At 38.4% G+C, this 14,319-nt stretch overlaps 1 protein-coding gene across 7 annotated transcripts in view; it reads right to left on the bottom strand.

Annotated features, from left to right (window-relative positions):
- Positions 1-14,319, bottom strand: part of DEPDC5 (DEP domain containing 5) — a 105,284-nt gene that overhangs the window by 85,656 nt on the left and 5,309 nt on the right. For all 7 annotated transcript variants that reach the window (XM_012731085.1, XM_012731083.1, XM_012731084.1 and 4 more), the window contains exons 7-8: positions 13,503-13,552; positions 5,982-6,051 (exon numbers count right to left, since the gene is read on the bottom strand). In XM_012731085.1, the coding sequence (XP_012586539.1) occupies positions 5,982-6,051; positions 13,503-13,552 (120 nt within the window). The remainder of the gene's footprint in view (positions 1-5,981; positions 6,052-13,502; positions 13,553-14,319) is intronic.

Raw genomic sequence — 14,319 nt, 5'->3', positions numbered from 1 at the left:
AACCATTAAAAACAATGGCGCAGTAAATAGAAACTGTTCGACAGATATGTGAAATCCTCATGTTCAAGTACTGAGCTGCAGGAGGCTATGAAAGTAAAAAATTCTATCACTCTTATTGTTTTTTAAATATATATTTTAAAATGTATGCATACAAGAGCTGGGGTGTAGGCCAGAGGTGCGGGGAGGTCAGAGGATTTGCCAGAAACAGAGCAGGGAACAGAACAAACAGATTCACTGAAAAAGTCTGCTGCACCATGTGGGTCAGCTCCCTGGCTGGGGACTGAACTCATGTTGCAATGGCTGCAGATAGCTTCGTAGTGCTAAGACTCAAGCCCTTGTGCCACTAGAGAGGGCCCACCTATCACACTCTTAGAAATTGATTTAGCAACATGGAAACTGTTGTATTGTTTCCTGTTACCATAAGCTGCTTACCTTAATTGAATTAAAATAATTATATATTAAAATAAAAGCAAAGGTGTATGCACTTTGTGATTTTAAGATATAAAAGTTGTGTGGGCCTTTTTTTTGTTTCCTATGGGCCTTCTGACAACAATGTAGAGAGACTGAACATTATTGAACTGCACATTTTTAAATGATAGTCATGGTATATTTCAGTTCTCTTACCTCCAAGCCCCCCTCTACACACACAGCATTGATGGAAGAATTTTTCTCATTGTAACAAGGGATTTCAAAAAGCAAGCTTCATCCCTGGCATGCTGGGCATTGAGGAGCTTCTAGTAGAGGATAAAAACATGCAAAATACTGGCCTAGGATGTGCCAGTTGATGAGTCGCCCGCCTAGAAAACCGAGATGCATATTGTGCACCTTCTGTACCCAAAATGCCATCAGGAGAAGTCGTAGTGGATTTCTGGGTGGTGTGCTTTACCACAAAGTCCCTTTCCCAATCCTTCCTTTTGCCTCAATGATGGCAAGCAAAATATAAATCTCTGACACACCACTGGTTTATTGGCGACCACATTCCTTAAAGACAGAAGTCTCTGGGCATAATAGCACTCAATAAATTCTCTCTAACTCTCAAACACACAGAAATGCAAAGACTTGAAAGAAATATCTCTCTCAATATGTTAACTGTGATCATCCTGGTGATTAGCACTATGAGAGAATTTGCTTCTTTTTGCCTATCTCTAAATTGGGAAACATTTCAAAAAATTGAACAGGAATATGGTCTACATTTTTTTAAAATAAACAAGCAATATTCTTGTAATTTTTAAAGCTAACACTTTTAAATTGAGGTAACACTGTTTGATAGTAAATGTTTTAGTACAGTGTATGTCCAATGTATGTTATCACACCGTGCCTATTACCCAAAAAAAGCTTAACTTTTAAAAAGCTAAACCTTTCAGCAAAATTATTCTAGAGATAGAAGCAGACCTTTGGCTGCAAAGAGGGATTCTTAAGCAATGTAAATGTTCTCTATTTGACTACAGTGGTGGTATTATATACATTAGTCAAAATTCAACAAAATACACATTTAAAATGAATGTTTTATTGTATGAAAACTACATTTTCATAAGTTGATTAAAATATATATTTCTAGATCTGCATAACTCCATATTTATAAAATAGGTACATAAATATATAAAGCATTATTTTTAGCTATGGGTTTGACAGTTTCTCTAAATGTTCTCTACTCTGAAACTATAAAAGTTTCAGTTACTGTTATATTTAAATTATCCTCCTGCTGGTCCCTTCCATTTTTTTTTATTTAAAAATTTTAAAGATAAAATTCATACAACAAAACTTGCTATTTTAGCATCTTCAATTCAAGGACTTTTAGCATATTCACAATGTTATGCAGCCATCACCATTATCTAATTCCAAAATATTTCCACTCCAAAAAGAAACCACATACCCACTAGCAGTAACTCCCTTCTAACCGCTCCCCTGGCAACCACTAATGTCCTTTTCTGTCTCTATGGGATCTGTCTACTGTGAACACTTCTTTTATAACTGGTTTCCTTCATGCTTGTTGTTGCAATAATCATTACTTTTTTAATTAAGTGACATTCCTTGTGTGGCTTTACTTTGATCTGCTGATGAACATTTTGGGTAGTATCATCTTTTTGGCTATTATGTACAATACGGCCACGGAGATGTGTATGTCACATAAGTTTCAGTGTGAACATAAATATTTTCAATTCTCTCTGGTATACACCTAAGAATGGGATTGCTAGGTCCTATGGTAATTCAATGTTTAATTTTTTGAGGAGCTGCCAAAATGCCCCACAATGGCTGTATATTTTACATTCCCACCAGGGATTTAAGAGGGTTCCACTTTTTCCACATCCAAAAATAACACTTGTTATTTTTCTTTATAAAAATTTAAATTTGACTATAGTCATATTAGTGAGTCTGAGGTGTTACCTTATCATGGTCTTGATTTACATTTCCCTAGTGACAAATAGTGCTAAGTATCTATTCTTGCATTTATTGACCAATTGTATATCTTCTATGTGTATACTTTTTCGGAAAAATGTCTATTAAAGCCATTTGCTCACTTTTAAATGAGCTATTTTGTGTTCCTTTTTTTTCTTAAGCAAATCAATCATTTCTTATTTTTGAATGTCTTTCAAAGGTACTTTGAAAGGTTCTTATTAATGCTATTTAACTAGAAAGCTAGCTTACATTCTAGTTAGAAATGTTTTCTGTATTTTAGTATTTATACAGTCATCTATCTCTATTAGCCTGAAAATGTTTCTATTCTTAACTTAGAATTTGGGGTACTTTTGAATTATTTCATTTTAAAAACTTTCAAATATACACAATGTTGAAAAAAATTATACAGCAACACCCACATACCTTATACCTAGATCCTAAACATGACATTTGCTTTGTTATTGACCGCCACCATCTATCCATTCCTTCACGCAACAATTACATCTACCTTAATTTTTCTAGGTAAAAATAAACTGTAGTCATCTATACTCCCTTTCTATACTTCCAATTTCTTAAATCTAATATTTGTGGGCTGGAAAACTAAGTAATGAAACAGGTAATAAAGTTTATCTAAAGAGGTCTTGTTATGTAATTAAACTTTGTAACGCTGATTTTTTTCTTACACTAAAGTCTCATGCTGCTAATTAATCAGATTATGAATTCTTAAGTTGGAGGAGAAAGTCTAAAATTTCTGTTGACAAACATTTAAGAAAATACTAAATGCAGGAGTCATGCCAGACAACTCTGGGATGTGAAGGTAAAAGACGGCCCTTGTTCTTACAGCTCTCACAGTGCTTATGGCCAGGTGGCAAGACACTGAAGCAAAATGATCCACCAAGGCATCCACAGTGGGCTAAGTGCTGACTTACGCACAGATCAGGGTGCTATGTGGGCCACTTCCACCCGGGAAGGTTTTCAGGAAGCAGGAGCCTGAGATGTGTGCTGGGGGATGGATGAGTCACCTGGGACAGGGGGAAGGCAGGGCCTAAGCACTCCAGGAAGAGCAGAATGCAAAGACAGTGAGGAAAGACTGTGGCATTTTTGAGGAACAGTGAATGGTTCTCAAGACAAGGACAAGGCGGAAGGTGGGGCACATGGGCAAGGTGCCAAAATGAGTTCCAGACTCAACAGCCTCCCCGATTTCTCCATTCACATGGCCAATAGGCATCTCACAAATCAAGTTTTTTCATTTCCTCAACCTATCCCTCCCTAATCTTCCCTAGCTCATACATACTTCTACCATCTATCCACTCAACTATCCAATGCTTCTCTTTCCTTCATTCCTCACATCAAAGTTATCAGCAATTCTGTCAATTCTACTCTGAAATATATCTCAAATTTGCCTCCCACATTTTTTCATTGCTATGTCTCCCCCCTGGTGTACGTCACCGTCTTCTAACGTCCTAACTTGTGTCTCTGCTTCTACTCTTGCCCTGACAAACAACTATCTACATCAGAGCCAGGGGAGCTCAGCAGGTGCCATGGATGCCTACTCAAGACTCATTTATCCCAAATAATGAGAAACTGGCTCTATCTGGAGGCAAGGGGCCCCTCAACCTCTTTAACAGCTATATGTGACTTAATTCTGGCTAGGAAGATGTAACGGAAGTGCTGTGTGCTTAGAGGAAGGGAAGTGGCTAGAGGGACACCCCTCGTCTTTCTTGTATTTCTCCCATCTCTGCCTAGAATCTGGATGTAGTTACAGCAGCTCCAGCTGCATCACAGAAGCCCAATTTTGAGGATGGCAGAACACAGAACAGAGGCCAGAAAGAGCATTAGGTCATCAATAATTGTGACACCATCACAGCAGCCATCAATTGCCTACAGGTGGACTTCTACGGGAGATAAAAAAGTTGATCTCCTTTTGTGGCATCACAAACATCAATTTGTCACTATTACTTTATGCTTTTGATTCAATAAAATCCAACTGAATAAGCTTTTATAAAAACACTGGTATCCAGATGGTTTCACTCATAGCAGGAGTATAATGGACCAGGCAAGAAAATAATAATAATGAACAGCTATATACCAGAGACATTTTATGGGGGTGGAGTGGGGAATGGGATCAAAAACAGTTGGGGGAGGGAAATGCACTGGACTATGGTGATGGCACACGGTGATTTGGTTATGGGAAGCCCACAGGGATTACAACTGAGATGGAAAAACACACAAAATGATGGAAAAATAAACTATTATATTATTTTTTTAAAAAACAAAGAAACACTGGTATCAATCCTTCATTTAAAGTCCTTCAATGAGGGCCTCCCTGGAGGTGCTGGGGGTAATGTCTCAACACTATTAAGCTATTGCCAGCCACTGCAGCATGAATTCAATCCCCAGCTAGGGACTAAGTGATCTATGGTACAGGAGACCTCTCCTGTCCTGCCAGCTGGCCCTGTCAAGCAGAGTATTTCAGTAGACTTGCCCGTTCTGCTCCCCAATCTCTCTGGTGAATCTTCTCACCCTCAACACCTCTGGCCTATACCCCAGTTCTTGTATACATAAGTAAATAAATCTTTAAAAAAATAAAATAAAAAATGTATCATTGGTTACAAAAAAAATCAGCTAAAAAAGGCTACATACAATTTTATTCTACTTTAACAAAATGCAAAAAAAAATACTATTTAGAATAAGAAATTATATAAATATATATGTATTAACATAATGCAAACAACAGGATACTACAAAGATAAAATTTAAATAGTGTCTACCTTTAAGAGAAATGAATCTCACTTAGGAACATGCGGTAATATCTGTGGGTATTTTGAGCTGTAATGACTTGGAAGGTTGTGGGTGGAGGCTGCTATTGGCATCTAGTGAGGAGAAGCCAGAGATGCTAAACATCCCACAATATACACACAACAGCTCCCACGACATTACTGGCATCTGGGGCCAGATAATTCTTTGCTCTAGAGGCCTGTGCTAAAAACTGCAACATGTTTAGCAGCATCCTCCACACAACCCAGCTGTGACAACCAAAAGTGTCTCCAGACATTGCCAAAGTTCCCTGGAGAGGCAAAAAGTCACCTCTAGTTGAGAAACACTGCTGTTAAGGGAGGAGGCAGAGAGATGGGAACAAGAAAGAGCAGACAGGTGGCTTCATAAGCACAGGTGATGTTCACAGTGGCTCAGTGTGGATTTTTCCAACCAGAATAGAGTCAGGAAGGAGGAGATACCTTTGCAGTGATTTCTCTTCATGAGTACTGACACAATCTTCACTTTTGTTATATATTAGTGGGCTTAAAAGCCTATAAGCTACACTCTATCTCTGCATCTTCTGATTAAACTCAAGCAGAAAATGAAAATCAACCCCAAACTGGAATGATCCAACGGTGGAAGATTAGAATTGTAGGGTTCCTGAAAATATTATTAACGGGAGGACAGTAGCAATCTTAAGATATACAGGTTTTGCTTATTTCTGTTTTTTTTTTTTTTCAATTTTAATTTCAGGGCTTAATCATAATGGTATGGGAGAATAAAACAAACAAACAAAAAAAAAAACAAAAGCATTTCATAGATCTTACCCTGGTATCTTCACTGATATAACCACACATGACCTTCTCATTCTTGACCCATAGCTCACCAGCCTGTGCCCTGAAAGGATACACACACACACACACACACACAAACACAAACACACACATACACACATTATTACAAGTCTTACATAAACCAAGAAGAAATAGAAGCAACTTTTGGATTGTTTGCTCTACTGTTACTGATACCCAAAAGATGCGCCACTATTTACAATAGCTAAGAAAGGTCTCCCTGTTGGCGCAGGGATTCTCAGCACCACCACCTCAACAGCCCACAGAGAGGATCAGTGTTTGATCTCCTCCCAGGGAGCTAACCCACATGGTGGAGCAGACTGCTCCTGCCTCACCCACTGTTGCCCTTAGCAGTGTGTTGTAGGTACCCCTTTTCTGCTCTCTCTAATAAATCCTCTCACCCCTGCATGCCTGGCCTACACTCCAATTTTTGTATGCATAAATAAAAAAATCTTTAAAAAAAATAGCTAAATGCCTCAAAACAACCTAATGCCTCAAAACAGATGGCTGGATCAAGATGTGGTATATGTATACAATGGAATATTATTATTACCAATCAAAAAAGATAAACTCATGCCATTTGCAGCAACATGGATGGAGCTGGAAGGGATCATGCTCATTGAAATACGTCAGAAGGAAATAGAAAAATATTGGGTGGTTTCACGTATAGAACATAGGGAACATATAAGGAATCAAGAAAAAAAGGCAAAAATATCAGGCAAACTATAAATCAAATCAGACATTCAGTTGGGGAGAGGTAAGGAGAGTGTACAAAGCATGGAACAAAGTACACAAGAAAGTGTGTAATGGTTCAGAGGTATCCCGGTGGTGTGTGTGTGTGTGTGTGTGTGTAAATGTGTGTGTGTCACACACAACATAAAGCATGAAAAACTATGGGCTTCAGTTAATAATAATGTATCAAGGCCCTCCCTGGTGGTGCAGTGGGTTAAAGCACTGCACTAAGAAGCTAAAGCCACTTCAGCATGAGTGTGAATACCGCCTGCCCTGGAGGTGACCACATGGCGTGGCAGACCTCTCCTGACCAGCCCGCTGCTCCCCTCAGCAGTGTACTTTGTCAATCTGCCTGTTCTGTACCCCACTCTGTCTCTGGTGAATCCTCTCACCACCCCTGCACCTCTGGCCTCTGTACCCCAGTTCTGTATGCATAAATAAATCTTTAAAAAAATAAAAATGTATCCATATGGGTTAATAAGTTATAATAAATGGACCACACAAAAACAAAATGCCAATGAGGGAAATTGTTGGGGGGGGGGGACATATGGGAACTCTACTATTGCTCAATCTCTATAGATCCACATCTGCTTTAAAAATAAATAAATAAATAAAAAACAAAACCAAAGAACCTTACACCCAAAAAGACCCAGCCAGGCAAGACATCCAGATATCATACTGAATTTGTACAATAAGAAGCTTTTAATCTAGTTCACAAATGATATATGGGTCTAAGGACAGGCTTCAGGAAATCCACGAATCCTCTGAAATGATATGCAAAATTTTCTAGGCAGAGAATTTATATATTACCTTTGTCAAAAATCTCAAAATGGTCCATGTCACAAAAATAGTTAAAAAGCACTGATAAACAATTTTGCTAATACCAGTTCTGATCTAAAGGGTTTCAACAAAAGCAAAAATCCATCTTAACATGAGGATGGCAAAACAAGCTGTCAGGAGATATGAATGGTCAGAGTTTCTATTTGATAGAGAGCATTCTGCTAAAAAACTTTTCATGACAGGGCCTCCCTGGTGGCCTAGGGGTTGAGTCTTAGTGCTCAAGACCCAGGACAGCCCACAGCGAGGACCTGAGTTTGATTTCTAGTCAGGGAGTGAGGTGGCCCACATGGCACATCAGACCTCTCCTGTTCTGTTTTGTTTTTTTTTTAAAGATTTATTTATTAATGCATATAAGAGCTGGGATGCAGGCCAGAGGTGTGGGGGTGTGAGAAGATTCAACAGACAAAGAGTGGGGGGCAGAACAGTCAGACTGACAAAGTACAATGCTGAGGGGAGCAGTGGGCAAGACAGGAGAGGTCTGCTGTGCCATGTGGGTCAGCAGCCGGCCAGGAACCAAACTCAAGCTGCAGTGACTATAGATAGCCTCATAGTGCTGAGATTTAGTCCATTGCGCCACAAGGGAGGCCCTCCTGTTTTGCCCACTGCTCCCCTTAGCCATGTATTTCGGCAGCTCTGCCTGTTCTGCTCCCAACCTATCTCTGGTGAATCTTTTCAACCCCCACACCTCTGGCCTACACCCCAGCTCTACGAAGAATAAATAAAACAAAAATTTTACAATAAAGGAATTCTTAATTTTTTTTTTTCATGAAAACGGGGAACTGCATTTTGGGGGCTGGATGTGCTTTCTTTCTCAACTTTCTAGAAGTGTGAAATAGATAGTATAAAGAGCACTGCCTTTGGTGCTGACCAGACTGTACTGAAACGGGTACAAGCAAGAACCTAACTGAATGCCACGTGGAAGAAACTGTGAGGCTTAGCATTCTTCTCTAAAAAGATGAGACGATGAGACCTACTTTCCAGAGCGCTGGGATGACAATTAAGCCAAATATGGGAAAACTGCTCAGGACAGCGCTTGGTCTACAGATGGGAGACCCAGGTATGTTGACAAATTGTCCACTGTTTACCAGGCATATCCCTAGGACTTCAGTCATATCCCTAGAAATTAACAATAGCTGTAACTATGGTAAATATTAGCACAAAATGCTAACATGGAAAGGAAATGGGAGCTGTTATTAGGATCTTGTAATCATCCCTCACATGACTGCTCAAACTCTTCTCTTCTACCACCCCCACTCTCTTTATCCCAATGCAGTTGCTGTCCAGCACTAAGCAATCTGCCATCATTAAAAAAAAAAAAAAAAGATAAAAGTAAGGAAAACACTAGGTACCGTGAGTCACAGCTCAGGCTGGCCGGGGAACAGTGGACAATTTAATCAACATACCTGGGTCTCCCTCCTGTCTGTAAAAGAAAGAAGGTAGATCAAGCCTGTGGTTTTGAGATATGCTTCTTAGGACCCCAGCTCTGCTCTCACTGAGAGAAAGCTTCCTGGTACTCCTTTGCTGAGATGTGGACAACTGCACCAAGTCTGACCTGAAAGGCGCTTCTGTATCTTTACCCATGTGAGGAGGGGCAGTGTTCCCAAGACCTATGAGTTCCATCAGGAATTCTACATATAAGCTACCAAGCACCAATCAAACCAGGCCTCTGTAACAAGGTCACGGTAAGTGTACTGGCTCGCCTAGCTCTACTAGCCTGGACAGGCATCCAGGGAAGGAGGCCCTCTGGGCTAGGTTCCTGCAGCTGTAGTCCCTGTGGAGGTCAGGGGACCATCTTCCTGAGTCTCAGTTTAAAAAGAAAAATAAAATCAGCAAGTGTGGCTGAGAATCCTGCCCTATCCATCTTCTAGAGACCTTATATTCAGTAAGATACTGCAAATGAGAAGACTTGGCAAACTGTAAATATTATTATGATTATTACAATAGAAATGGTTCTATATATAACATGTGCAATCCTGACCCATTCCTAAAACTGCAGATCATCCTTTCCCTAAAAGGAACCAAGAATGGCTCTGAGGCAGTATCTCTCTTTATGACTGGTTCAAGGGAGAAAGAAATGTCACTGACAGAGGCAAGTACAAAATCTACATACCCTAGGGCACACCCTAAGAGTACTTTTAGCTTCCTATAAGCAATATGGCTCATGTTCAAGTCCTAGACTAGGATGAAGGTCATGTGACCTGCAGGCACTGTCCTTGAGTGTCATTTGTGGTACACAATTTTGAACAACTTAAATGCCCAGCAATGACATATCAGTTAAGTAAGTTGTGGTTTATCCATACAATAGGATATGAAAGAACCACTAAAATTATGTTTACCAAAAGTTCTAACTTTGTCAAATATGTTACATCCCCTGCCCCCGCCTTTTTTTTTTTTTTAACATTTTGAAAGGATAGACTTATTAAGAAAAGGAGAAAAAAAGGGAGGTATTTACATTGTCACAGGTGGAACGAGAATGGCTTGCTGCTTTGTAAAGGGAAAAGTTTGGTTAAAAAAAAAACACCTGTATAGTCACTAGTGGGCAGGGCAGCTGTTTTTTACATGCTTTTAAATGGAAAAGAACATGGAATAGTACACACAGAATCTAAGAGAGACACATGTGTGTATGTCTATGCATGAGAATAAAATATAGGAAAGTTATACCAAGGTAGACAGTTGGTTTTAAACATTCGTTATACCCATTGTAATCTTTAAACTCTTTGTATTATTCAAATTCTCCAGAATATGTATTTTTAAATTAGGAAAACAGTTTGGATTTTTTTTTTTTTGTTAACAGTATGCAAACTGTCCATATTATATGGCCTTAAGTCAAAAGGGAAGAAAAACATTTTGACACAACTATTATTACTATGGTAACAGTGATTGCTTCTGAAAAGTAACATTATGTATTTTTTTCTGCTTCTTAATTTATTTTTCAAATTGTCTGCAATGAGAAGCATTATTGACAAAAATATTTAGTTATATGCCTGGCATCTGTAGCATGTGCCAAAGAGGTGGTTCTTGACAGTATTAATTCTATAATTAGGAGAAATATGTTAAAATAATGACTGCCACAGAGTCAGAGTTCAAAAAAGGTGAAAAGGCCCAAAAGATTGGTGAGGATTATTGGTGCTTTGAAGGGTTGTGAACCTATAACCCTAAGTCATGTATAATGTTAACAAACCAACATTATCTCAATAAAAAACATTATATACACATAATTTGTACATAAATTATTTACAGACGAGTTTTACAGATATATATGAAATAATCAGAGTTCAAGGCAGAAAGCACCCCAGAAGATCCTTCCAGTGGGGTGGGTTTTGCAGGAAAACATGGAAACTAGATGTTCCAAGGGGCTTAATGTTGATTCTCCACAGTGGTCGGCTCCAGGGTGGTTGAGAAATCAGTGCTAGGAATTATTCAGTGTGGCTCCCAATGGGGTGTGAATTAGAAAACAAATTTTTTTTTATTGAAATAACACGATTAACAACATCATGTAAGTTTCTAATGTACAACATTGTAATTCAACACCTTTATACACTACAATAGGAGCATGACCAAAAGTCTAGGTTAAATTCAAGAAAAATTTTTTTTCTAGTAGTCCCAAAACCAGTATCTGGAGAACTCTCAAATGAGGTCTCAAATGAAACTGAGATTAAACAGACTATGATTCTAAAAGTTCAGAATTTTTAAAAATAAAGTGCTAATTATTAAGAGGTAAGATTCTAATGCAATATTTTTATCTCAAAATTTTAATTTTTTTAAGATTTATTTATTTATGCATACAGAGCAAATGGGCATACAGCTCACTGAGAGGACTCACCAAAGACAGGTGGGGAACAGAACAGGCAGATCAGATCGAAGAAGCACACTGCTGATGAGAGCAGCAGGCGAGACAGGAAAGGTCTGCTGGGCCATGTGGGTCACCTCCAGGGCCAGGGATCGAACTCGCACTGAAGCAGCTGTGGCTAGGATGCTTGTAGTGCTGCATCCTAACCCGCTGTGCCACCAGGGAGGGCCCTCAAAATTTTAATTTTTAAAATACCCATTTTAGGATTTTCTTAGCGTTTTGAAGAATACATTGGGAATTTACTCAAAGAAAATCAAGTGTTAAATCTCTTAAGGAAAGAGATTATTTCAGAGGCAGGGACATAAAGTGAAATTCTTTCATATGCCTTTAACTTTTTACTATAGTACCAGTTTAAAAAGCTTATTTTAAAGAAACTATAATAACTTCTAACTACAAAAATAATTGAGTTTTTTCCCTCATATGGGGGCCTCTGGTATCTTTTATTTCCCCTCAATTTGTGTGTCTTCAGGCAATTAGCAAACGAAAGTAACCTTTTATTCAGTATAGAAAGATTATGAATAAAAACAGCAGGCAACTATGTGGCTTATATTTAACCATGAAAGAGCAAAATATTAGGACAGTTTTCCCCCTCTGTCAGACTGTCAGTCATCCAAAGATTCACAGGTCAGAACGCTGGACATAGACAAGTCTCTTTCTCTCTGTCACCTAATGACACACACGTGGCACAGCAGCCACATCTGCAACGCCTGTAGTGGCAGTCTACTAGGACATCTGTCAAAGTATAAGACTGGTATCTTCTCAGGGTTTCAGTCTCCATCTAATGCTTTGTATCTAAAGATAGTTATATAAAGGGAGAACTTAAAAAGGAAAGAAGGTTTAGGGCAAACTATAGCCTGGAGGCCAAATTCAGCCCATCTCCTGTTTCTGCAAGGCTCACAACTAAGAACAATTTCCACATGAAGTGACAATAATTTGCAACAGAATCTTGAAACCCATGAGAACCGAAATCTCATCTATTTACTATGGTCCTTTACAGAAAGAGATTCTAAAGCAAACATTTCATTTGGCAGATGAGTAGACTCCAAATTTCCCTGACCTCCTCAACAACCATGCTGCTAATCACTGGCAGTGCAGCAGCAGGGGACACAGATTTCCTGATTCTGGCCTGCCCCCTCGGAGAGACTAGCTTTTACTGGAACGTATGAGCCAAATGGCATTTCTTGTTCTGCTAGAAACTTAAGTCACTTCTTGGATTGTGCTTTAGTTGTTAAGATTTTTTCTGAAGAATTTTGACCCTACATCTTTTTTTAAAATGCCCTCTTAGGAAAAAAGTGAATCCTTTATACTTTTAGGATCAATGATTCAGTGTAAATAGCCCTTGTTGTTGGTAAGAAAGTTCTTCACAAAAAGATTTTGGCTAATAAATGTACATAGAATGACTGACCTAGAAAATGACCACACTCCTGCAACAATCATCACTCTCTTGCTAGGTCAGAAGCTGACAGAACTTCATAATGGAGGTCTACACTGCATCACTGGAACCCACCAGTCAGTATCAGTGTCATGAAAAGTGAGTCAAACAGATGTAAATATGCTTGTATTTATACAGTAACTTTTAGGAACAACAGTTTCTTCTAGGAAGAAGCATTTTTATCTCAATTACACTATTTTGTGCTGCTTGAAGGCTTCACTATGTAACTGCTGGTCTTTAAGAGGGATTTCAAAAGTCCTTTCTCTATTCATAAACTGAAATACAGAAATAATTTTAATAATCACAAGTAAAATATACTTTAAAAGGTAGCAAATTAGAACTGCTATGCTAGTTTTTATTTCCAAATCTGTTTCCTAATCTGTAAAGTGAGAAGAGTTGATTAATATAGTCATTTAAGGCTTTTCTCAGTTGTAAACTTATAAACTTATATCTCCTTTGTTACAGAATACCAGGTGGCTTCAATAACTTCCACTCATTTATGAGTACTGCAGTGCATTTTAAGTTGCTATGTATTTTACTATATGAGCATCCATATGCCTCTAATGCCTGATATAGACCAGTTACTACACTACAGCCTACCCCCATTTACTTGTGGTTAAGTCAAACGTGATGTAATATCTACCTGATGCCAGCAAATTCCACCTTCTGTGTGATATAGGCACATGTGCTGACCTAAAGGGAGAAAAGAGAGACATTCAATAACACATTAAGGCCATAAAAAAGGTCACAAAAGTCTCTTGACATTCTAATCTCTTTTAATAATCCAAAGTTCAACTCACATGGGAGTCATAAATCTGTCCCATAGGGAAACCTGCTGGGCAGGGAGAACAGTAAATTCTTAAGAGTTTGCAAGTGTAGAATAGTAAAGACTGTGTGCTCAACTTCACTGATACACTTACCTTCCCCTACCTTTATATACTCACTTATATGTAAAACATTTATTTCTCACTTTATAAAACAGAACGCTTCCCCACCAAATAAAAAATGAACAAATATTTTTTTCTAAGAATGAGTATATGGAAATTCCACTTATAATTTGTTATTTTATAATACTCAAAAACTCCTATAAGGATAACTTTCAGTACCAGTTTATGGTTCTAATGAACTGATCATTTTAAGTGGAAAATGCTCATTTTGAAAAAATAACTGAGTAAGGAAAATGGGAAGAGTGTAGAGCCAAAAGCAATCTAACCTCTAGAAGCAACAAGGCCTTGATTCTAGAACAGTGTCAACTACTTTTATACAACCTTTCTTGTCTTGTATTGGGTAATCACTTAAATTTTTTTAAAGATTTATTTATTAAAGATTTGTTTATTTATGCATATAGAACTAGGGTACAGGCCAGAGGTATGGGTGGGTGGGGGGTGAGATGATTCACCAGAGACAGAGTGGGGCACAGAATAGACAGATGTACTAAAATACACTGCTGAGGAAAGCAG

Source organism: Condylura cristata, unplaced genomic scaffold (genome assembly GCF_000260355.1).
Source record: "Condylura cristata isolate star-nosed mole 26May11 unplaced genomic scaffold, ConCri1.0 scaffold00029, whole genome shotgun sequence".
NCBI lineage: Eukaryota > Metazoa > Chordata > Mammalia > Eulipotyphla > Talpidae > Condylura > Condylura cristata.
Note: the sequence above shows the minus strand (reverse complement) of the source record. Positions and strands in the feature narration are given on the sequence as shown.